This window comes from Schistocerca americana, chromosome X (assembly GCF_021461395.2).
Source record: "Schistocerca americana isolate TAMUIC-IGC-003095 chromosome X, iqSchAmer2.1, whole genome shotgun sequence".
NCBI lineage: Eukaryota > Metazoa > Arthropoda > Insecta > Orthoptera > Acrididae > Schistocerca > Schistocerca americana.
Window position 1 is genome coordinate 622,093,514 of NC_060130.1, and position 27,076 is coordinate 622,120,589.

The 27,076-nt window shown below is 42.3% G+C and overlaps 1 protein-coding gene across 3 annotated transcripts in view; it reads right to left on the reverse strand.

Annotated features, from left to right (window-relative positions):
• Window positions 1–250: 250 nt before the first annotated feature.
• Window positions 251–27,076, reverse strand: part of LOC124555662 (casein kinase II subunit beta-like) — an 87,463-nt gene continuing 60,637 nt past the window's right edge. For 2 of the 3 annotated variants that reach the window (XM_047129646.1, XM_047129645.1), the window contains exon 7: window positions 5,095–6,076. In XM_047129646.1, the coding sequence (XP_046985602.1) occupies window positions 5,968–6,076 (109 nt within the window). In that variant the 3' untranslated portion in view covers window positions 5,095–5,967. Of the gene's footprint in view, window positions 625–5,094; window positions 6,077–27,076 lie in introns of those variants that run through there. The other variant, XM_047129647.1, reaches the window with a different exon arrangement.

Sequence of the window (27,076 nt, forward strand, 5' to 3'; positions counted from 1 at the left end):
TAACTGATTGCTGTGCTGTGTAATTTATAAATCATATGTTGTCAAACATAGTTTGTACCAGATAAAATAATAATATTTCTATCACCTTTAGGTGAAGAACATCACAACCTACAAAATGCAATCTTATCATTTAATTCTGAAGGAAAGTAAATGAAGATATGTGACTTAAAGGTACCTAGTCTAATACCTTCTATAATTTTCTCCACGTACAGTTTTACAAAAGAAGATAACATTATATTAAAATCTGGCTATATATTGTCATCTACATACCCTGCTTCAGTCTAATGTTAACAGCTGTTAAGATTATACTTACTGTAGAACACCACCAAGCAATAAAATAAGTACAACACACATTTTAACAGATTTTCTTGGTTGCTGTTATTTACAGCCCTAAGCTTTCTCCATCCATTACAAAACTGTTCCTTAATAAAAGTTGTGGTATAGCAATATGAAATAATGATTAGGATGCATAAGACTCTTCTTGCTGCTTTTTTAGTAGCCTGGTGGCCTACAGATCATGTTTCAACACTAAGAAGTTGCCACTTCTTGTCCCTGTGTTTGTTAGCTGGTTGCAGGCCTAGTCAGGCACGTACACTTTGTAGATTGTTTAAATTACACACCAACCTGCAAAATAATAAAGTACTTTGCTGTATACCAATAAGAAAAATGATAGTTACCTGCTGTAGGAGTTTCAGTTCCAAACTTTAAATATTTTCAGAAATATTCAAAATTATCTAACAATTAAAATTTTGTAGCTTTCCATTAAAAACATCTTAGTATGCTACTGCATTTGTAAATATATCAGATGATGAACTAAATTCAATGCTCCGTCACGAAGCAGTTAAACAATATCGTGTAGATAACAGTGTAAGTTATGTAAGGTTATCAGTTTTCAAATAATAGTTATTAGTGTCTGTGTTTGACATTTTTACTTTCACCTGTCATACTGCTACAGTATGTGCAGGGGTGAATGCAGCATGTATGTAACACACAAATCTTGAGCGTTCTTAACGATTAATGAGTATGTGAATAATACAGTGCAATTGAGCAGTCACATGCATGGTACAATGTTGGTTGGTTTAAAAGAGAGGGGAGGGACCAAACTGCTAGATCATCAGTCCCTCGTTCCGATTAAAATAATTCCACAACGGAGGGAGTAAAATAATCGACACATAAAAAACATAGCTGAAAGAAAGGAGAAAACCACAAGAATGACGGAATGGCAACAAACATTAAAATGGACAAAATCGGACAAGAAAACCACAGAGAGACACAAGGAACATGTAGAAGAGATCAAAACAAGAGAGCTGATTACCATGACCGGCAGACCATGAGAATAATAGTATAAGCCAGCCACTCTGCAACAGATTAAAACCTCCACCCTAAAAGCACTAGGGTGGAGGGCACATAGGGACAAAAGACATGCACTAAAACTTAGATCAAATGATGAAACTCAACCTCACGGATAAAATGTAAAACTAAAGCTGCCGTTGAGGTATTGTTGTCCAACACCGAAGGCAGGGTGCTGGGAAAGTTAAGTCTGCCACTCTGCGGCAGAAAGCAAGAAGTCCAGCAAGAGGTGGACGACCATCATTTGTGAGCCACGACGACACCGAGGTGTGTCCTCACGATGGAAGAAATAACCATGCATTAGCCATGTATGGCAAATGTGGAGCCGGCAGGGGACAACTGATTCCCTGCGAGAAGACCACATGGAAGACTTCCACACATTCGTAGTCTCCTTAATGACATGCAGTTTGTTGTGTATACTGTTATGCCATTCCGTCTCACAAAGACCAGTAAAAAGAGAGAGACACTCAATATGGAGCCCTGCGGAATGCCATTCTCCTGAATATGAAGGGAACTATGGGAGGCACCAACTTGGACATGAAAAGTATGGAGCAGTAGGAAGTTCTGGATAAAAATCGGGAGTGGGCCCTGGAGACCCCACTCATACAATGTGGCAAGGATATGATGTCGCCACGTCATGTCGTATGCTTTAAGTAAGTCAAAACAGACACCAACCATACGTTGGAGTCTGGAAAAGGGTGGGTTACAAGATTATCAGTGGTAGAGCAGCCCTGGCAGAAGCCACCCTGACATGGAGCCAGTAGGCCACGTGACACCAGGACCCAACCCAACCACTGACACACCATACGTTCCAGCAGCTTGCAAAGAAAGTTGGTGAGGCTGATGGGCCGGTAGCTACCCCACATCAATCGGGTTTTGACCAGGTTCGAGCACTGGAATGCTGGTGCTCTCCCGCCATTGCGATGGAAAGACACCGTCACACCAGATCCAGTTGAAGATTATGAGGAGATAACACTTGTAGTCAGATGAGAGATGTTTAATCATCTGATTGAGGATACGATACGGCCCAGGAGCTGTGTCGGGGCAATGTGCAAGGGCGCTGAGGAGCTCCCACTCTGTAAATGGGGCGTTATAGGGTTTACTGTGGCATGTAGTGAACGAGAGGATTTTCCTTTCCATGGTACAATGTGCTTGATGTAAAGTAGCTAGTGTGATGATTCCAGATGCAAAACATTTATATCTGTCCTTAAGGAAAGTAAAGATGAAGAATTTATTCCATTCCTTTCTGGCTACCTGGTTCAGCAAATATTTTGAATTATTTCAGATTGAAAAACAATCTGGTTGAAAAAATTAATTTATTTCAATAATACGTTTCACCCTTTTAGGGCATCATCAGATTGGTTAAAAGTAACTGGATATACAACACATCTGCGAAAGTCATACACAATGAGAGGTGGGCCATACCAGCAAACTTCGCCATAGCAGCACAGTATAGGACATGCTTACAAAGTATAGATGTCATATCAACTGTGCATGTTACAACAGGTCCATTTAGCACTGACACAGACACGACTACAATCACAGTCATTTTTTCAATCTGAAGTAAAGATGATATTATTTTTAGTTAATGTGTTTTTTGAAAAAAAAATGCTAAGCATGGAAAATTAATAAAGTATATTCAGAGTTGGTGATTGGTCAAGGAGGGAAATTACTGAGTAAAGCTATGAAGCTGATTGGCTGCAACATGTTCCAGCCAATAAGAATAGAGAATGTTTACACATCCTGGAGTGGAGGGGTGGTGTGGGGGAAATGGGAGAAAGAAAGAGTGATCAGTTTTATACACGCCTCTCAAAGAGTCTTAATTCAGCTCTCTTGGTGTATGTGGGCCTATGTTTAGGTGTCCAAATAATTTTGTGGAAATTTAACTTGCTGTAGCTGAGAAGCACAGTGTTTCGAGAATTTTGGGAATTTGTGACTTTCTACCAATGGGCTAAAAAATGGTATGCTGTCATAACTCTGAATTTCAGATTACTGAATATTTGTGAACTGTACAGTACTGAGGAAGCATACCAAAACTGATAACCATTTTGTAAAATTTACAACTGTTTATGGACTTTTATAAAAGTTTTATTTCTTTGGTCAGCAGGTTGAGAGTTCTATACTTATGCTGGCTACTATTGAGAGAATGTGGGAGCACAAACTGAACAAGTAGAGGTTTTACGCCATGAACTGTGTGCTACAACAGATTTGGTACCAGCTTCTATATGATTAAAATGAGTATATGGAACAGGCATTTAGGCAATAACGGGCTTTATTTAGTAGCCTCAATTAGATATGTTATGAAGAACCATTCCTGCAGCAGGAAACAGACTGTTTTCTGAACCTTGCCGACACAAAGTGCAGCCCTTTTAAACAGTGTTTCCAGGTTGAACCACACTAAGTCACTTCAAGGCAGATCAGTATTCTAAGAAAACTCTAAGAAATAAGCGAGTACATTTCAATAGACAGCTGCATTGTCTTTATTTATAATTAAATTATGAAATGCTTATGTATGACAGTGACAGCTGAAGGTGAGTTACACAAAGAATTATCAACGCTTGTAAAATAAATGATTTTTTGAACATTTTATTAGAGTTTTAACTCCATTTTTTATTCATTTCAACAACATATAGACACTTAAAACTCACATCAAGACAGTTTTTGAAAATTCTGAATGGCTTATTTTCATTTACAACAGTCACACAAAAGACACCCAAGTTCAACATTTACAGTTGTTTTAGAAACATTATCCATGTTTTAAAAGGAATAAAAGTGCCATCACATAATTGTTTATAGAGTAAGTCAGATAAAAGGCAACACTTCGCCTGAAATTCTACAAGAGTAAACACTTTTTGTTGTACTATTTTTTGACAAATATCGCAATACCGCGCACACACACACACACACACACACACACACACACACACACACACACACACACCCCCGAGCGAGAGAGAGAGAGAGAGAGAGAGAGAGAGAGAGAGAGAGAGGAGGAGGAGGAGGAGGAGGAGGAGGAGGTGGTGGTGGTGGTGGTGGTGGTGGTAGTAGTAGTAGTGGTAGTAGCAGCAGCAGCAGCAGGAGTAATAGTAGTAGTAGTAGTAGTTGTTGTTTCAACTAAATTTTCTTTTGTACACATTTATTCATTTATTATTCTATAACTATTCAGATATAGATATGCATGCACTTTATAAAATCTAAACATGAAAGTAAAAACTGAGAGCTATGAATTATATCAAGACATATGGCTACAGTTTTCAAATGTGGTAAGTGGTGTTGGTTACCATCGAGAGAGGAAAGATAAAGGGAACTAGACTCCCTTTGTCATGTTTTACAACAAAGCCAGGATTAGTTTTGGAAGTGACCAATAACAACAACAACAACAACAACAACAACAACTGGTAGACAGCATACTGAAGTCAGATGAAAAATCACACAGTGACAAGATAACAGAAGGAAAAAACAATTAGATCAAAATTTACACTTGGTGAACATACTAATTCTATCTTTAGTTACCTGGAAAACTACTTCATGTCCCTAACAGCTTCCATCAATATTCTGTGTTTAATTAAGTATGGCCATTTTATCTGTCTTAGATCATTTCATTTCATAGCTTTCTATGTGGTTTTTAATCACAATTAGAGATCTCTTCCACTCAAATGATAGGGTTGAAAAGGATAGTAAACTTAGAATGGCGAAAAAAATTAACCGGAATGTATCCATGTCCATAACAGTTTTTCCCCTTAGTTAATTGTAAAAAAAATTTATTAAAACAATTATTTGTTTTTCTCTTTTATCACATTAACATTCATGCAAGATAACACTTAATATTTCAAACACAAGCAGATAATATAAATTTTTTATCAATAAAAGAACAACTTTTATATCTAAATAAAAGGACAAGTGCAACACAAAACACACAGTTTATGAACAAGTTTGCATTTAAACACCTTTCTCCATGAATTCTCAGTTGTTCTACACCATTTATTTGTACTGTCTAACATGAGATCACTGACCACTATGAAAATGACAACTATCTCACTATAATAAACATTTGGATGTTATGAATGGAGCCATTACACAAAGAAATAACTACTGTAACATCTGGGATACATTGTGGAGTATCCTTACACTTTTTTCCCTTACAGTACAATATTTCATATTGTGCACAGATATGGATTAAGTCTGGTTTTAAACCTAAATACAACAGTTTTACAAACTGCAAGACACAGGAAAAATTTCTTCCATCCTTATTGTTCTATTTTGCTGTAATCATCATCAATGTTTAGAAAGAGAAGTGCCGCTAAATGTAACAAGAATGAGTACAAATCTGAACAAGTAGCAATGAAAAAAGTTTCCCTTTTTTCCCCCCTATCCTCTGTATCCTGGTATAGGAACCCGGGAAATGCAAGAAGACTGCCTATTTTTAATTAGTCTGATACATTAAACTCCACATGGAAGGGGGTAATAACACACAGCTTTACAATTTTTTTTCCAGTTTCTTAATACAACAGATAACAGAGAGACAAAGTATTACAGAGATATTTAAACTAATAGAGGAACAATTTAGAACTCAAGTAAACAGATCCACAGAAGAGACAAGATATACTGCACTACAGTCTAGCGCTTTCCATTGTTATATGTTACAGGGCGTGGAGGTGCTTTGAAAGTTGTTGCTACCTGCTGTTGTATCTGGTATGCAAGTGGGTGTATTTTGAATCCATATAGCCTGCAACATATTAACCTTTACATTACTTACAGAAATAGCATGAAATAAGTTTTTGAAGTCCAGCAACTTCACTGGCTTCAAATGAAACATTTCCAGAGTTAATATAGTAATAAAATACTGGAAGGTCTGAAATCATTCAAAGTACTTATAAACTATATGTCTCTTTCAAAAAAGTTACAGAAATAATATTATGAGTCATGATTATCATGAATCTTTCTGCTTACAAAAATGATGGCAAACTATTTAAAAAGGCAGAGGTGGATCCACAATGAATTAGCAGAGTGTTATAAGTTGGGAGATACCACCACTGGGGTGCAACAACTATTAATCCTTTGTCAGATTTTGTCGCTGCTGTAAATATCACCTGGCATAAATTCAAAATGCTTCAGAAGTTCTCTTTGGTGATTGTGTGTGTGTGTGTGTGTGTGTGTGTGTGTGTGTGTGTGCTGCTTCCAGGAACTAACTGAAGTACATGACGTGTAACTGGCATATACCAAAGAATTTGGAAGTTTTTTCAAAGGAGCACCACCACCTTTAGTTAAATGGACAACCAAAAGTTTATCACCTAAAAATTAATTTTGTTCACCATATTAGATGTTTTGGGAAAGCCTGCAACTGTGGCATTTGTGATCTAAATAACAAAAACTGCACCAGTTACTTGTAGAATTACTTAAGATATAAATAATACGACCAAAAAAATTATTTTGGTTAGCCAAGTCATGCACCAACAAGTATGGGCACAGAATTTGGGTTGTGTGTTTTAGAAAACATTATTTGAGGGTGCATTACAAGAGATTGATGTACAATGGCGAACATGAGGGGCAGTATGGTATGAAGAACTTACATGAACTATTGTCACACCCATGACTACAGAATAGTATAAAGATGTACAAAAGCTACTAAGGTGGGTTGTTTTCACTATTTCTGCAAAAGTATTACACAGGCTATATCAACAAAAGCTGAGAATGACCCAGAAGGAACTGAACACAAAGATATTGCTAGATAATTATACAAGTGAACTCTACATTTACATATTTTTTGTCCTCTCTTTCAATTTATTAATGCATGGGTGCTGAATTGGTGCAGAAAAGTTTGTCATTGTCACATGTTTCAAAGTACCTATACTTTTGTTTCTAGACGCTAGCCACTACAGCTGAAATTGTTATTTTTGTTCTATTTACTTTAACTCTGCTCAGCAAATGATGTTTGTGACTGCATTTTTGGCTAGGAAACTTTAGTATCTCTTAATATATCCCCTAGTATATAATAAGTATAACTGCTTTTATTTCTTAATTTCAGTACCAATAATTCTGATATTTCCATTCATCTGTCATAGAATAATCCTGTATAATAAACACATATAAGCATAAAAAGGAAAAGAAATTGATAGCAAACTACTGTAATATGCACCTTGACAATATCGAAAGTGTAAATAAAGAAGGCTTCACAAATATACTTCTGAGAGGTAAAATATCAGAAGGTAAGTTTTGGCAAGCATACAGAAAGCAGTAGAATCTCACACTGTGTGTGCACAGACATTACCTTGTTCAAATGTAAGCCCAGGATGGCTTGCTATGAAAAGCAACAAAATAGGGTGTACAATGTGGTGTCACAGCCAGACACCACACTTGCTAGGTGGTAGCCTTTACATCGACCGCGGTCTGTTAGTATACGTCGGACCGGCGTGTCGCCACTATCAGTGATTGCAGACCAAGCGCCGCCACACGGCAGGTCTAGAGAGACTTCCTAGCACTCACCCCAGTGGTACAACCGACTTTGCTAGCGATGGTTCACTGACAAATTACGCGCTCATTTGCCGAGATGATAGTTAGCATAGCCTTCAGCTACGTCATTTGCTACGACCTAGCAAGGCGCCATTACCAGTTACTATTGAGATTATGATTAATGTACCCTCAAGAGCGATGTTCACCATTTATGGATTAAAGTTAAGTATTCCACCAGCTATGTCAGTTTTTTCTACAGTCTAATTTCCTTGACCTGTTACAGACCTCACGCCAGCCAGCGTGAGCTAAAACGCGTGCCTTTCGGCTTCCTCTCAAAACCGGTGGGCTCTCCTGCCAACCCACAACATTTGGCAACGAGGCCACACCGCGTTCGTAACTATACTGCCCTGATTTACTTGTGTAATGGCTTCGCCACCATCTCCAGATGTACTGTCCGAATTTTATCGCTTACAGAATCAGCAGACGCAGGCCTTACTGGATGGCCTTGGACAGCTCGTCCAGGGTCAACGTGCAATGCGAAACGATGCGGCAGCCGCCGCTCCACCGCTCACGCAGCCACAACACGCAGTTGCACCAACTTTTCGTCCTTTTGATGCTGCACTGGAAAGCTGGACGGAGTAGTCACGCCAATTTGGATTCCATCTCGCTACCTAAGGAATTCAAGGTATTGAGCGGCAGCCTTTTCTCCTTTCCTCCGTCGGGGTACAAACGTACCGTGTGATAGTCAAATTATTTTCCCGACGCGACGTAGCAACTATGTCCTATGACGAAATTTTGTCAGCATTAGATGCCTATTTCAAAGAATCAGTCAATGTAGTTGCAAAAAGGTATACCTTCTTTCGTACAAAACGTACGGCAGGTCAGACTAATCGGGAGTGGGTTGCAACCTTGCAAGGACTTACTAGGGATTGTGCTTTTGAGTGTCCATGTGGACTCCCTTATTCAGATATTATGGTGTGTGATGCAATTGCACAGAACGTTTCTGATGTTCCTATACGGGAACAGATTTTGAAACTAGTCAATCCCTCCCTTCAACAAGTGATGGACATATTGGATCGGCAGGACACACTTGACTGCTCAGGACTCATTTGAAACTTCGCCACCTGTGTGTCAGGTTAACTGGCCCGCCGGGCGAGCTGCACAGAACAGTAAACAGTCCTCGCGCCCGGCCGCGCCAAAGTCGGCAGGCTCTCAGCCACGTGTACTGCGCCGGCAAGCAAATGCAGTGCTAAAATCATGCCCGCGGTGTGCTACTAGGCATTCGCGTGAGAATTGCCCGTCACACCAAGCTATTTGCTTTTTCTGTAATAAAAAAGGACATGTTCAAAGTGTTTGCCAGAAAAAGCTCAGCTCGGAAGCTCAAAACCATTCCAAGCCCTTTGCTTCGCGCTGGAATCGAACCAAGGATACTCAGGCTCGCGACACTTCGCCCATGGAAATTCATGTAGTTCATTCCGCTCCACCCAGTGCCACTCTCTCTAACAGTGACTGTGTTTGTCCCACAAATAGTGTGCGTCGACATCGCCAGCACTCCCGTCAAGTCGCAAGTGATTTTGTACCAGTGTCACTTCACGATGCACGAGACAGTCGCTCTTGTCGTCAGCAGGACAATAAACTTTTTGTGGACTTTGACATTAATGGCAAAGTGATACCATTCCAGCTCGATACCGGAGCTGCAGTTTCATTGATCAATCAAGACACGTACAAACAGCTGGGCACACCTCCGTTGCGTGCCGCACATGTTAAGCTTACTAGCTATTCCGGCCAGCATATCCCTGTGTTGGGACAGTGCAGTCTTCTTGCAACATACAAGGGACAAACAAAACTTGTGTCATTTTACGTCCTTCGTTCTTCATCTGCAGTGAACTTGTTTGGTTTCAATTTATTTCAGTTGTTTAACTTGTCTATAGTAAATCAGGTACTATCAGTGAACCAGACTGTGCCTTCAGACAGTGTTTCTCGTCTATGTGCCGAATTTGCAGACATTTTTGCACCGGGCCTCGGTTGCACTAAGAACTATAAAGCACATTTGGAACTGAAAGTAAATGCGCAACTGAAATTTTTCAGAGCACGCAATGTTCCCCACGCATTGCGTGATGAGGTCGCAGAAACATTACACACAATTTGGAATCACAAGGTGTAATTGAACGTGTTCAGGCTTCTCTCTGGGCATCACCCTTAGTAATTTTGCAAAACCTTCCGGAAAATTGAGACTTTGTGTGGACTTCAAGGCAACAGTGAATCCACAACTAGTGACTGCAACTTTTCCTTTACCCCGCTCGGAAGATCTTTTTGACAAACTGTGCCCGGGTAAATATTTTTCGAAGCTGGACCTAGCAGATGCGTACTTGCAAATACCCATGGACGAAGAATCCAAGCGCGTTTTGGTGGTTAACACGCATCTTGGTTTGTATCGATTCAAACGACTGCCCTTTGGGTGTGCATCCACCCCTGCATTGTTTCAGCAATATCTACAAACTGTTTGTGCATCGGTCCCTACCGCAGTAAACTATCTGGACGATATTGTGATCTCCGGAAAGACGGAAGAAGAACATTTAGCCAATCTCAGAACATTATTTCAGGTCTTGCGACAAAATGGTCTTCGCTTGTGGAAGGACAAATATGTGTTTTTTGCTCGTGACTTACCCTATCTGGGACATGTACTCAATGCCCAAAGCATACATCCCAGTCCAGAGCACCTCCGTGCCATACAAGACTTGCCTTCGCCGCAGAATTTGAAGCAGCTACAGAGTGTGCTGGGAAAAATAAATTACTATAACAAATATGTTCCACATGACTCTTCCATTTCAGCTCCGCTTCATCGCTTACGCCGTAAAGGTGTTCCGTTCGTCTGCACGATGGAATGCGAATGCACCTTTCGCCAGTTGAAATCTGCGTTGCTTTTCAATACTTGCCTTACGCCATTCGATCCCCGGAAGCCCCTTTTGTTGATGGTGGATGCATCGGATTTCGGGATCGGTGCTGTGCTTGCGCACAAAGATGGTTCGCACGATCGCCCTATTGCCTTTGCGTCCAAATTGCTTTCGTCTGCGCAAAGAAATTATTCACAGATCGAGAAAGAAGCATTGGCTCTCGTATTTGGTGTTACAAAGTTTCATGATTTCTTGTATGGTCGTCACTTTACCATCATCACAGACCACAAACCTTTGACATTGATTTTTCATCCGACCAAGCCTGTACCTCCACGTACAGCGCAGAAATTCATTCGCTGGTCTCTTTTCCTCTCGCAGTACCGCTACGATATCTTGTATCGGTCCACTGCTAAGCATGGAAACGCCAATGCGTTGTCCCGTTTGCCTGCTGCTGAGGATAGAGCATTCGATTCCTCCGAACTTGCTTGCATGTTCATTGACTCTGAAACCGATGACGTGGTCAAATCGTGTCCGATTGATTTTCGTCGTGTAGCTACAGCCACAGCTGCCGACCCTGTCCTTGCTACCGTTCTGCATTTTGTTGCTACGCAATGGCCCTTGTCAAAGTCACGGATCGGGGATCCGTTGGTTCGCCGATTTTTTGCTCACAAGGAGCGACTTTTTGTACGGCGTGGTGTTTTGCTGTTGCGTTCTGATAATGATCAGTCTAGGGTCGTGGTCCCACGTTCGTTACAGTCCTCTGTCTTACAGCTTCTCCACCAAGGACATTGGGGTATAGTGAGAACGGAACAACTTGCTCGTCAGCACTGTACTTGGTTTGGAATCGATGCCGCGATTACGAATATGTGCTCTTCTTGCATGGTGTGTGCCGAACAACAATCAGCACCACCGCGGAAATTCTTTGCATGGCCAAAAGCCATTTCCCCTTGGCAACGCTTACACATTGATTTTGCTGGTCCATTCTGGAATGCTCAATGGTTGGTTGTGGTAGATTCATTCAGTAATTTTCCTTTTGTTGTCCGGATGTCTTCCACGACGGCATCTGCCCCCATCCAAGCGTTATCCGCTATCTTTTGCATTGAAGGTCTTCCACAGACTATTGTTTCCGACAATGGCCCACAATTCATGTCCGCAGAATTTCAGTCATTCTGCAAGGCCAATAGTATTCAACATCTGACGTCTGCGCCATTTTCGCCACAGTCAAATGGTGCCGCTGAATGTTTGGTCAGGACTTTCAAGTTACAGATGTTGAAATTGAAAGAGTCTCATTCTCAGGACGACGCGTTATTGCTCTTTTTGTCCTTGTATCGCTCTCAGCCCCGAGACGGTCGCTCGCCGGCTGAGTTGCTCCACGGTCGCCCTCATCGCACCTTGATGTCTTTGCTACATCCGCCGCATCAGGTTCCTGTGCAGAGGCAGACACCTGCTTTTGCCCCAGGCAACGTTGTCTACTATCGTCACTATCGAGGTTCACGGCGTTGGTTCGAAGGGTGCATTCTTCGCTGCCTCGGCCGCGCTATGTATGTGGTTTTGGGGGCCTCTGGTGAGGTGCGTCGACATCTCAATCAGCTGCGCCTCTGTTGTCGCACGGGATCTGCCGCTCCCCGTCTGCTTTCAGCGACGGTGCCGTCCGGTCAGCACCCTGGGGACCCATCTACTGGCTCGCCTCAGCCCCAGGTGTAACCGACGCTGCCTTCCATTTTGCCCCATGGCGCCGCGCCGCCGCCTGTTCTCCCGCCGGCGACGCCCGCAGTGGACGCGTCACTGCAACCGCCGGGCACCTCCCTGGGTCACGCGCCGCCGATCGCTTCCCGTGACCAGTTGTCCTCCAACATGGAACTCTTGCCCGCTCCGAACCATATGTCGTCTTCGCCCGTCGGGTGCCCCGGCCCAATGGAGGTCGACCCTTCGGCCCCTCTTGTCTCTCTACGGGCGCATACACCGCATGTTGGCGTGCACCCTTGAGCAGGTTTTCAGGCGTTTCCTAGCTCCCAGCGGTCCAAATGGCAGGGTGAGGGTGGCACAGCCTCTCCTGTTAGGCTCCCCACCTCATCGCATACGTCAACATGGGGTCCTCCCCATGGTGGGCGGAAGCCTTATGCCACAACCGTGCGCCGATTTGTGGGGGAGGAATGTGGTGTCACAGCCAGACACCACACTTGCTAGGTGGTAGCCTTTGAATCGGCTGCGGTCCGTTAGTATACATCGGACCCGCGTGTCGCCACTATCAGTGATTGCAGACCCAGCGCCGCCACGCGACAGGTCTAGAGAGACTTCCTAGCACTCGCCCTAGTTGTACAACCGACTTTGCTAGCGATGGTTCACTGACAAATTACGCTCTCATTTGCCGAGATGATAGTTAGCATAGCCTTCAGCTACGTCATTTGCTACGACCTAGCAAGGCGCCTTTACCAGTTACTATTGAGATTATGAATAATGTACCCTCAAGAGCGATGTTCACCATTTATGGATTAAAGTTAAGTATTCCACCAGCTATGTCAGTTTTTTCTACAGTCTAATTTCCTTGACCTGTTCCAGACCTCACGCCAGCCTGCGTGAGCTAAAACGCGTGCCTTTCAGCTTCCTCCTAAAACCGGTGGGCTCTCCTGCCAACCCACAACATACAATACCATCATGTTCCGGTATGCTGTTAAGAGTGCCATGGATGTCAACCAAATGAGCCCTGCTGTGAAATGAAATGGCATCCCAGACCAGCATTTCTGGATGACAGGCCATATGGTGTGTGACAATCAGGTTGGAATCTGACCACTGTCTGGGGCGTCTCCAGACACGTCTTCACCCTGGAATCTCAGTGACTGGAGTGAAATTGTTTTCAGTGATGAGTCCCACTAAGAACTGAGCCCCAATGACAAGCAATGATGCCCCAGACAGCAGAGGGATACCAACCTGTTGCCCGATATATATGGCCTGACAACCAGGAGTGATGGTCTGGGATGTTATTTCGTTTCGTAGCAGGACCACTTGGGTTGTCATCTGTGGCACCCTTACAGCACAGTGGTACATACCTCTTTTTGTTGCCTTTTAAGGTAACACAACCTGGGATTCCATTTCAGCAAGATAATGCCCACCCACACACGGCGAGAATTTCTACTACTTGTCGTCACACTTGCCAAAGCCTGTCTTGGCCAGCAAGATTGTCAGATCACTCCCCAAATCAGAATATGTTAGGCATTATGGGCAGAGCCATCCAACCAGCTTGGATTCTAATGATCTGACATGCTGATTGGACAGAATCTGGCATGGAGGACATCCAACAACTATCAACTGATGCCAAGCCGAATAACTGCTTGCATAATGGCCAAAGGTGGACCAACATGTTACTGGTTTACTCGGTTTGAGAAGCTCTTTCTTTTGAATAAAACATTCAATTTATCTGAAATTCTAATCATGTGTTTGCCTGTACATGTACATCACATTTACTGTTTTCCGTCCCATTCTGGTAATTCCTTCATGGTGCTTTTTTTTTTATCTTAAGGGCTTATTAGGGTGTGCAGAGGTTTACCACAAACTCTGGAAGCAAAGGCATCAAGAATGAAGAAACGTGACAGTTTTTTACGGAAAATGAAAGCACCCCACCATATGCAAAGACAAACAAGATGTCATAATGATATCAACAATTCACGGTGCATGTCTCAAATAACAGGAATGAAAAATAGAAAAATCGAAGTGGATATCCTGAAGCCCATTTTTGTAAATCAATACAATGCCCACACGAAAGGGATCGATAGTCTGGCTCAGTACCTTACGTACTACCCTATTCTAAGCAAACTGATGAAATAGACAAAAAGTCACCTTTTATCAAATAAACTGTGGACTATTCTATTTGTTTAGCATTTACTGTGCATTGAATTCACAGGGAAAAAAGTATTAGTTTTTCCTTTCAGTGGCGACATACTGAATCATCAACAATGATAATGAAGGCCCTCTGGACCCAAACAGACAGCGAGAGAGAGGAGGGAGAGGGAGAGGGAGAGAGAGAGAGAGAGAGAGAGAGAGAGAGAGAGAGAGAGAGAGAGAGAGAGAGAGAGAGAGAGAGAGGCCCACCCTCGTGGAACAGGAAGAGCACCACATGAAGATCCATCTGGTTGGCTATCTGTTGAAATGCAGCAGCTTGAACCTGCGTCCACTTCAAATAAAGGAATTTCCTACCAAAGCCTGCAGAGTTTGTACTCCCAGCAGAAAAAGACGTGAAACAAGGTACATTTGCAAATTTTGTACAGTTCACCTTCACTTTATAGAGAGAAATATTTTACACAGTACCATACATTAAAAAAGTACTAGGAACATATGTTTATATGCAGGCTCTAAGTTAAATACAATATATGACATAAAAGTAACTGCAAAGAATTAGTTCTCAATAAATCAAACCTAGGGGCTCAGTGATAATATTTGCAAATAGTTTGTGTCTCTCAAAACAGTGCTACGTGTATAGAAACTAAGTTTTATAACAAAGGAATAGATCAACAATGCACATTGCAGAAATAAGTGTGAATTTTGTTTGTGTAATGTAACATGGTAATAAGGAGGATAATGATGATTATCTTTTAACGTAGTTTGCAATTCTATAACTATAATAGTTTATAAAAAGTGGATCTTTCCTGCATGCATTAAAAATTATTGATTTATAATGAGCAGACATGTTTTATGTTTAAACACTGCAAGTTTAAAATACAAACAACGCAAAGTTGATGAGATGTAAATTTGTTTATGGTTACAAGAAAAAAATAAAAACGGATAACTAAAAACATATTGTTTTCTACAGTCAAATGACTGTACGGAATGAAGATTAGAGAACCTGCAAGACAGGCACACTGTGTGAGCTGCATGCACATCAGAAAGCACACTCTCCCTGGCCACTGTGGTAAGTTGGAACAAAAATACCTGGTCCTTAAATGTTAAATGAACTATCACAGCACAATCCACTACAATAAATTACTAAAGGGTTTTGCTAAGTGTGGACTATGACATTTTCATGTAAATTTTAACTTTGTTTTGTGCCACATTTTAATAATTAACTTCACCACTGGACTGTGACTGTTAGATAGTGTAGGTGATCTGGTGCAGTGCACCCATATTTTTGTATTTGATAAACTGGTCACCATTATTGATCATCAAACTTTACAAGAAATAAATGAGTATGTTAATGTAATCTAAATGGTGGTATTATGTAATTATTTGAGTGAACACTATCCTTAACTTATCTGGATTTTCTGCTTCAAAGTGATCAAGAGTGGTGCTACTGAGGAGAGAGAATGAAAACCAGGTCAGTAACCCTACAAGGTGAAGCTGCCACAGATGAGAATCCTCCATGGATGCCAGTTGCCAAGCTGACAGGAAATCTCACTGACATCATTGACAGCCAATCAGTCAAGGTGCTAGTCAAATCAGGGGCTTCTTTTTCTGTAATGTTGAATGCTTATTGTCGCCAGCTAAAGAAGACTATGTTTCATGATATGAAAGTGATTTTGCTGAAAGTTGCAAATGGGAATTCCATCCCATTGACAGGAATATGTACTGGAAGAATAACTATCAATGACAGAACACAGCCCTTTGAATCTGCCATTTTAACAGACTGTAGTCACAATGCTATTCTCACATGGGACTTCTTGCAGGCACCACAAGCAGCTTTAGACTGTGGAAGATCAGAGCTCCAGACTGAAGGAGCTATTTGAACGTGTACACACAACAAAAGATTGCTCTGGGAGGTTGTATGCCACTTAAGACGTTGTAATCTCATCACCAAAACCAGCTCCAGTTGTCAGTCAGGATGCTCTGTTAAACTGTGAAGTTCTTATTGATTCCAGAAATCTACTCAGGCTCACAAAAGAAATCTACATGTCAGTGATGAGTCCAGGAGAACTTTTGATCACTAACTTTCATGACAAGCCCCAACTCATTCCTAAAAGTATGTGCAGCACAGGGACAGCTGAAGCAGCCCATGAAAGACAGACTGATGTGGTCAATGAAGAATCCTGGCCTGCTACCACTAAAGACCTTGCACAGCCTCAGTATTGAAATGCCAACACAATCTGAATTGACCTCACAATAAAGTCAGTGACTGACAGTCATTCTGCATCAATTTTCGGATGCTTTCAAATTTGTAGTGGGCAAAAGACAGACCAAGTGATCCATGGTAACACACTGTATTAACACTGGAAATCACCCACCAATTATCCTGATGTTGCCTGATAATCCAGGGGGAAGTTGAGAAGATGCTGCAAGATGACATCATTGAACCCGTGGAGCATTCTTTGTCCCACCTGTGGTGTTTATGAAGATGAAGGATACCACAGGGCATTTCTGTGTCTACTACCGACAACTGAACAAAATTGTGAAAGAAAGGTGTCTGCCTATTTCTGTGTACTGCTAAGACCCCTGACTGCTTGACAGAAGCAAATATTTCTAAACTATGGACTTGCACACATGGCTTCCACCAAACCATGATTAACGAGGCTGACCAGAAAAAGACTGCCTTCGTAACTCATTGTAGCCTCTATGATCTCAAAGTTATGCAGAATGCTGAGGCAGAACTTCACACCAATGTTACCAGTTCTGGAATAGGGAAGTTCCAGTATGAATTCAAGAAGGTGTTTAATAAGTGATAGCTGATGCTTCCAAAGTACTCTCCAAGTCTGAGATGACATACTCTACAACTGAAAGAGATTGCCTTGCAGTTGTTTGGGCATCAAAAAGTTAAGGTCACATTTATCTGGCAAACCATTCACCACTGTGATGCACCACCACTCTCTATGCTGACTGACTAACTTGAAGGATTCGTCATGATGAATGATGAGATGGGAACTGAGACTTCACAAGTACATTGTCACTGTGGTATACAAAAGCTGGCTTTGGTGGAACACAGCAGTGTGAATGAAGTCTCAGTCATTGCTGCATTAAACGACATTGCCGCTGAAGAGAGAGAAGATCCAGCTGTGTTGAAAAACACAGAAGCCTTGGAGGAGGAGAAAATGACCAAAGGAGAATTCCAATTAATTTACAGAGCATTACAGAAGAACTATGATCAAACTGAGCAGAAATGGTTGCTTGTGATCCCAGCTCATCCGCCATCAGCTGCCATGAAGTATTTCCGTACACTCCAATGTCTGGTCACCTGGGATTCATAAATACTAAACAGAATCAGGTGCAAGAATCAATGGCCAGGTCTATACTGATCCATTATACAGTATGTGAACCACTATAAGGAGTGCCAGTGAAGGAAGCACGTGCTTCAGTTATACCCAGGGCATTTGGCACCAATCATGCCAGCGAAATTACAGTTCCATCAAGTTGGAGACAACCTCTTTGGGAGGTTCCTGAAGTCAACAAATGGTAATGGATGGTTAATAGTCTGCACGAACTACCTCAACTGCTCTGTTGTCACTAAAGCTGATGTGACTGCCAAAGCTCCAGAAACTGAGTTCCTTGTAGAAGACATCATTTTGAAGTGCAGTGCATCCCGTTTGATGATCTCAAATCACGGAAAAGTTTTCCAGTCGGTCCGGCCCCGTTAGCTGAGTGGTCAGCGTGATGGAATGTCAATGCTAAGGTCCTGGGTTCGATTCCCAGCTGGGTCGGAGATTTTCTCCGCTCAGGGACTGGGTGTTGTGTTGTCCTAATCATCACCATTTCATCCCCATCGACGCGCAGGTCGCCGAAGTGGCGTCAAATCGAAAGACCTGCACCAGGCGAACGGTCTACCCGACGGGGGGCCTTAGCCACGCGACATTTCATTTTCACTGCAGCATCACACGTGAGATGACGATTGCCTACAATCCACAGTGAATGGCCTCACAAAACAGACGTTTGCAGATATGATCTCCAAGTACATTGATATCTAACATATAGATTGGGATACAATGTTGTCCGCCATAACATTTGCATATAACACAGTGAAGCAGGACACTACAGGCTTGCTTCATGGTTATGAGGCCATAACAACAATGGGTACACTGATCCCACTCTAACCAGACGAGGCTCAGGATGACTACATGAAACACTACACCAGGACCTAAGAAGAAAGACAGCTGGCTTGCATACAGAGTCTGAACACCCAGGAGAAGAACCAACAATGCCTCAATACCAAGCACTGACTTGGTAGATACAGCTTGGGAGGCTTAGTTTTGATTTCTACGTCTGTGCGGAAAGTATTACTATCTGAAAATTATTCCTCATCTCAAGACTTTTTCAACGATTGTGTGTCTACTTAAACAATCACACTGGGCAAAATATTAGTAGCCCCCTGAAACGAGCACAAAACTTGCTTTCGATCTCTCGATGCTGATAATATGGAACTACTAAGATGTAGGCATATGACCGTGCACCACTGACATATGTCATGATAGTGAAGTTGTGTATGTGCCGATCGGTTCTATGGAGCCATTTCAGTAAGACGAGTTGACGAGGAAGCATGTCAGAATGACAGAAATGAGCTGCCATGTTTGTACTACACGGACAAAGGCAGTACCCGAAAACCCAGTTTGTTGGTGTACCAAGAGAAATTATCCAACGTGTCTACACGATGCAGTGTACCTTTCGTAGTGAGGTGACGCACTGACAACAGTTCACGTAAAAAGACTCTTAACAGCGGGAACCAGAGACAAATGTCACACCTTGCCAATGACAATTCATTCCAAACCCAACAGAAATTTGTGCTGCCAGTGAACACACAATTTCCGAGAGAATAATGCAAAGGGAACTACATACAACAGATATCTGGAACCGGGTCCCTCTCAAAAGGGCATTGCTCCCGGCGAAGCATAAAGCCTTAAATCTTGAATGGGCTACGCAGCACAGGAAATGTACAGTAGGTGCCTGGAGACGTGGCGTGGTCTGGAGAGTCACAACTGTAGCTTTCTCAAGTGATGGAAGACGTCAACTGCACTGACAGTCTAATGAAGTATTTACCCACAGCGTGTGGAGGGTGAAATTCGGCCACAGGTGGTTGCGTGACGTCTTGGGGATAGTTTTCATACCATGACTTGCACCAATCTATTAAAGCTATTGTAAACATGAGCTGGGACATTTATCTGAACATTGTTTTACCATGTGCTGCCACTGCCACAGAGGTGCACGGATACGATACACTAATTTTTGGTTGTGTCATATCCTTCACCGCTCGGACACCACATGTTAGGAAAAGGATTATGACCCTACGTCAAAAAAACAGAAGTGCAGAGATATTGTCCATGTCATCCACATTAAACCCTCTACATTCCTGAGCTGCAGATTGACAACGGGAGATTGAAAGATTAAAGGAAACAAGATCCTCTTAACGATCACAAAGTTTCCACTGGAGGGGCTATCTTCAATGCTCATCACAGTGAAGATGATGTAACACAAATATACTGCGAGGATCCAGCTACAATGAAAACTTGTGAAATGGCAACTCACTGTTTCTCCAGGACAGGAAGCAATGTTGTGAGGTATGCTCCATGTAGTGTGGAGTAGTGGTTAGCATCACAGGCTGGCGTGGTGAAGATCACCAGTTCAAACCCAACCACAAGCAATTATTTTTTAGATAATCTACATCTACGTGATTACTCTGGTATTCACAATAAAGTGCCTGGCAGAGGGTTCAATGAACCATCTTCAAGCTGTCTCTCTACCGTTCCACTCTCTAACGGCACACGGGAAAAATGAGCACTAAATTTTTCTGTGCGAGCCCTGATTTCTCTTATTTTATCGTGATGATCATTTCTCCCTATGTAGGTGGGTGCCAACAGAATGTTTTCGCAATAGGAGAAAACTGGTGATTTAAATTTCATGAGAAGATCCAGTTGCAACGGAAAACACCTTTGTTTTAATGATTGCCACTCCAATTCACGTATCATGTCTGTGACACTATCTCCCCTACATCACTCTAATACAAAATGAGCTGCCCTTCTTTGTACTTTTTTGATGTCATCTGTCAGTCCCATCTGATGCAGATACCACAACGCACAGCAATACTCCAGAATAGGGCAGACAAGCGTGATGTAAGCAGTCTCTTTAGTAGACCTTTTGCACCTTCCAAGTGTCTGCCAATCAATCGCAGTCTTTGGTTTGCTCTACCCACAATATTATCTATGTGATTGTTCCAATTTAGGTTATTTGTAATTGTAATCCCTAAGTATTTAGTTGAATTTACAGCCTTCAGATTTGTGTGACTTATCGCATAATCGAAATTTCTTTTAGTATTCATGTGAATAACTTCACACTTTTCCCTATTCAGGGCCAATTGCCACTTTTCGCACCATACAGATATCTCATCTAAATCATATTGCAAGTCATTTTGATCATCTGATGACTTTACAAGACGGTAAATGACAGCATTATCTGCAAACAATCGAAGGCGGCTACTCAGATTGTCTTCAATGTCGTTAATACAGATCAGGAACAATAGAGGGCCTATAACACTTCCTTGGAGAAAGACTTTCTGTCTATTACTACGAATTGTGACCTTTCTGACAGGAAGTCACAAATCCAGTCGCACAACTGAGCCGATAATCCATAGGCATGCAGCTAGGTTAGAAGACTGCTTGTGAGGAACGGTGTCTAAAGTCTTCTGGAAATCTAAAAACATGAAATCAATTTGACATCCCCCGTCGACAGCACTTATTACTTTGTGAGTATAAAGAACTAGTTGTGTTTCACATGAACGATATTTTCTGAAACCGTGCTGACTATGTGTCAATAAATTGTTTTCTTCGAGGTACTTCATAATGTTCGAATACAGTACATGTTCCAAAACCCTACTGCAAATCGGGTTTAGTGATATAGGCCTGTAATTCAACGGATTACTCTTACTTCCCTTTTTGGGTATTGGTGTGACTTGAGCAATTTTCCAGTCTTTAGGTACGGATCTTTCTGTGAGCGAGAGGTTGTATGTAATTGCTAAATATGGAGCTATTTTATCAGCATACTGTGAGAGGAACTTGACTGGTATACAATCTGGACCAGAGGCCTTGCCTTTATTAAGTGATTTAAGCTGCTTCATTACACAGAGGATATCTACTTCTATGTTTCTCATCTTGGCAGTTGTTCTTGATTGGAATTCAGGAATATTTACTTCGCCGTCTTTGGTGAAGCAGTTTTGGAAAACCGTGTTTAATAACTCTGCTTTAGTGGCACTGTCATCAGTGACTTCACCATTGTTATCGCCCAGTGAAGGTATTGATTGCTTCTTGCCACTGGTGTGCTTTATGTATGACCAGAATCTCTTTGAGTTTTCTGCAGATTTCAAGACAGAATTTTGTTGTGGAAATTATTAAAAGCATCTCGCATTGAAGTACGTGCCATATTTCGAACTTCTGTAAAACTTTGCCGATCTTGGGGATTTTGCATTTTTTTAAATTTGGCATGCTTTTTTCGTTGCTTCTGCAACAACGATCTGACCAGTTTTGTGTACCATCACTTATTAATTTGTGTGGTATATATCTCTCAATTGCTGTCGATACTACCTCTCTAAAAACATTCCACACCTTTTCTACACTTACATGATCAGATCAGAAGGAGTGAAGATTGTCTCTTAAAAAGACGTTAAGAGCATCTTTATCAGTTTTTTTAAATAGATTTACTTTGCGTTTCTTTTTTATGGTTGTAGGTGTTACAGTATTCAGCCTAGCAGCAACTGCCTTGTGGTTGCTAATCCCTGTATTCGTCACAATACTAACTATTTGTCCAGGATTATTTGTTGCTAAAAGGTCAAGTATGCTTTCGCAACCATTTATGCTTCGAGTGGGCTCATTAACTAATTGTTCAAAATAAATTTCTGTGAAAGCATTCAGAACAATTTCAGATGACTTTTATGCCTGCTGCCAGCTTTAAATGTATAATTTTTCCAGCATATCGAGGGTAGATTGAAGTCTCCACCGACTATAATTGTATGAGTGGGATACTTAGTTCCAATGAGACTCAAGTTTTCTTTGAACTGTTCAGCAACTATATCTTCTGAGTCGGGGGGTCGGTAAAATGATCCAATTAACAGTTTAGTATAATTGTCAGGTATAGCCTCTACCCAAACTATTTCCGTCGAACTATACTTCAATTTCGCCACAAGGCAAATTACCACTGACAGCAATAAATACTCCACCACCAACTGTATTTAATCTATCCTTTCTGAACACTGTTAGATAGTTTGAAATAATTTCGGCTGAACTTATTTCCGGCTTTATCCAACTCTCTGTACCTACAACTACTTAAGCTTCAGCGCTTTCTATTAGGGCTTGGAGCTCTGGTTCTTTCCCAACACAGCTACGACAATTTACAACTACAATACCAATTGTCCATTACATTTCGGGCATGCAGACGCGCAAATAAAATTTCCTCCACTGATATTTCGGCCGCGTATCGTCCGGCCATCCTCAGAGTGAGTCACAAGACTGATGACAAGATGCCAAAGCATGACCGTGTATGCTCCACCGTGGGGGTACTGCGCATGCGGGTCACAGATGCTGGTCGGCGGCAGAGAAATACGTTTACACATGCGATGCCTGTGGCGAAGGCGTACAGACATTCGATTCGCTTATTGTTGTATGATCAGTGGCAGTGACACCATGATGACTTCTCTGCAGTTTAATTACCCCAAGAGCCGGATTTCATGCTTTGTCCAAATTAAAACCATTATCTCTATTTATTAAATTATTAGCTAATCTAATCCCTATAGCTTCCTTGAAGACAGATTCCCAAAAGAAGAGGTGGATGTTAAAATCCTCACATCATTGTAATTCATGGAATGCCCTGTATCAATACAATGTTCGGCCACAGCTGACTTGTCTGGATGTAATAAGCATGTGTATCTTCGATGCTCCACACCCCTCACGAACGGTGCGCGTGTTGTTTGACCTATGTACGACTTCTCACAATTTCCGCAAGGAATCTGATACACACCAGCTTTACGAAGCTATAAATCATCCTTCACAGAGCCGAGTAAAGCTGCAATCTTCCCAGACAAGTTCCCCAAGTGAGGGGAATAAGAAGAGCAAGACAATAGATATGCAGCACGGAGAGTTAAAGATGCTGCAAGGGCTGGGGACCCGTGGTAGCGAAGCAAGAACCCGCCAAAGAACGGTGAGCCCGATGCGGGGTGGAGAGGTCCTATAAGCATATGTAGACAGCCTGAAGTACCAATTTTCAGATAAGAGGGCCTCACTGATCCATATACTGTGTAAGTTGCAACTGGTGAGTCGCTGTTGCAACACTGGAAGAGGAACAGAAAACTGCAAAATCATCCACAAATAAAGAGCACAGAACAGGACACCTTATCATACAAGTGATACTGCTTATGGTCATGGCAAAGAGGGTAACACTTGAAATACTGTCCTGAGGAACATCATTATCCTGCTCAAAATGATCTGACAGTGTGTCACCAACTCGGAACCCAAAAAACTACAGGAAAGACTATGAAGATGGGGAGGTGGCCAGGAAATCCTCAGTGATGGAGCTGCATGACAATATTATGTCTCCAAGTAGTGTTGTATGCCCTACTGTTGGCAAAGAATATTCCAAGACAGTGATGTTTACATATGAAAGCCCACTGAATAGCCACCTCTAGCAGCATCAGGCTGTCGACAGTGGACCGACATCTCCAGAACCCACACTGAGAGCAGTTAAGGACTTGCCTGGTCACTAACAACTAGACCAGACCACAGTTAACCATTCGCTCCAGTGTCTTTTCTACACATCTCATTAAGATGACATTCCAGTAACTACTGGGACATGTGCAGACCTTTCCTGGTTTGAGGGAGGATATGAAAATTGCCCCTCTTTGTGAGTTGGAAAACTGGCCTGTCTTGCATACAAAGTTAAAATAGTCAAGGATGATTTCCTGTGACTGATGGCAAATGTCTAAAATGTCTTAGGCATGCAGTACCAGATTCGGTAGTGATCGGGTGCAGTATCCTGAGTCTCAGACAGTGCCAAATCCAGTTCCCACTCTATAGTCACAATGTAGTGACAGAGTGCCGGATCCTGGCTGGCATTGTCAGCTGCCATCGCAAAATGCTCTGCCTTTGTCTGGGCGCTGTTTGGAGACACCCCTGTTTCAGCATTGGGAAACGACTGTTTACAGGAAGTCCTCCTGATGGCTTCCCATACTTTCATAGAAGAAGTAGAATGGGTGACTAGTCCAGGAACTCTTGCCATGACCTTTCCTTACTGTCCTTAATTACATGTCAAGCCTTGGCTCTCTAGACTCTAAAGGCTTCACGTTGTCTGCTGTTGGATGGTATTTAAACCATCTAAGAGCCACACACCCGTCTCTGATTGCTGAGCAGCATTCAACAGTCCACCAAGGTACAGGTTGCCTCGTAAGGTGACCTGAGGGTATTGGGATGGGTAAGTCAGTGGTAAGATGGATCGCCTGTGTGATGTGGTCCACTGATTCCTGGACACTGCACAGTGTTCAAAAACAGCCAGCTAGCTGAATAGTGTTCAATTAACCCAGCCGACCATCCACTTCGGTGGCTATGTTCAAGTAAAACTTCATCCAGTAGTGGATTCACAGTGTGAAGAGGTCATTGGAATGAAGTTTATCAGTTGCTTCCTACTGAGCAGGGTTTGCAAGGGCTTGCAAGGGCTGGAAAGCAGAAACGGAGGTCAATGGCTACACGGTGAGCCAGCAGTAGGTGAGAAATGAGTGGGACCATCTGTGTTGAGGATTCACAGCTTCTGAGACATCATGATTATCTTTAAGACATGATCTGTATGGCAAGTATTGTTAGAGCCCCATAATACATTATGGGCACTGAAATCACCCAGTGGGAGAAACGAACAGGGAGTCGTCCTAAAAGGTCTGCGAGTGTGTCAGTGCCTATTGCATCCTGCAGAGTTAAGAATAGTGAGCAGATAATGATCTCCTGACCCCCGCAAACTGCAACAACTATGGCTTGCAGGTCAATAATCAAGGAGATAATAGAGCAGTGATGTGCATTACTGACAAATGCAGAAACCCCTCATTTGGCCCTTCCCCCAGTCGGGTCATCCTTGTAATGACACGTATAGTCCTGCAGTACAGGTGTATCAGGTACTTTAAAATGTGTTTCCTGCAAATACAAGTACAGGGGGCATTTCTACGCTATGAGTCTCAGTTCTTTCACATGGATCCTGAACTCAGTGTCCCGCAGTACGAGGGTCACTCCAAAAGAAATGCACAGTATTTTAGTAAAAATACAGTTTTCATTCTGCATGTGTGAAAGTTTTACAGTGTGTAGATACATCCTTCCCACTTGTTTTCAAACTAAGTTCAACCTTTTCCCATGAGTGGTGCCGTTACAGCATGTCTTCACGATGGCTGCTACCACTTGACATTCGTCAGAAGCACGTGCTGTCGTAGAATTCCTGTGCTGTGAAAACGAGACAGTGGGAAACATCCACAAGAAGTTGGAAAAGGTGTATGGAGTCGCTGCTGTCTATCACAGTACAGTTAGTCAGTGTGCAAGCAGGTTATGTGATGAAAGTGGGCATGGCAATGTTGAGGATTGTCCTCGCAGCGGCAGGCCTCGTAGTGCACACATTCCAGACAATGTGTAGAGAGTTGACGAATTGGTGACTGCTGACAGATGAATCACAGTGAACGAATTGTCACGCTATGTTGGGATAGGGGAACAAAGTGTTTGCAGAATACTGAAAGTGTTGGCATTAAAAAAGGTTTGTGCCATGTGGGTTCCCAGGATATTAACAATGGTTCACAAAGAAACAAGAAAAACAGTGAGCAGTGAACTTTTGGAACAGTACGAGAATGGTGAAGATGAATTTCTTGGAAGAATTGTGACAGGTGATGAAACATGGCTCCATCATTTTTCACCAGAGACGAAGAGGCAATCAATGGAGTGGCATCATGCAAATTCACCCAAGGAAAAAAAAAATTTGAAACCACACCACCTGCTGGAAAAGTTACGGCTATGGTGTTTTTCGATTCTGAAGGACTCTTGCTTGTGGACATCATGCCAAGTGGAACCACCATAAATTCTGATGCATATGTGACGACTCTGAAGAAACTTCAAGCTTGACTGAGTCGTGTTCGACCACATCGGCAAAATCAGGATGTTTTGCTGTTGCACAACACTGCACGGCCACGTCAGTCAAAAATCCATGGAAGTGATCACAAAACTCAGATGGACAACACTGAAACACCCACCTTACAGTCCTGACCTGGCTCCATGTGACTATCATCTCTTTGGGAAATTGAAAGACACTCTTCGTGGAACAAGGTTTGAAGACGATGACTCCCTTATGCACGCTGCCAAACAGTGGCTCCAACAGGTTGGTCCAGAATTTTACCGAGCGGGTATACAGGCACTGGTTCCAATATGGCATAAGGCACAGTTGAGAGTGATGGAAATTATGTGGAGAAATGAAAATAT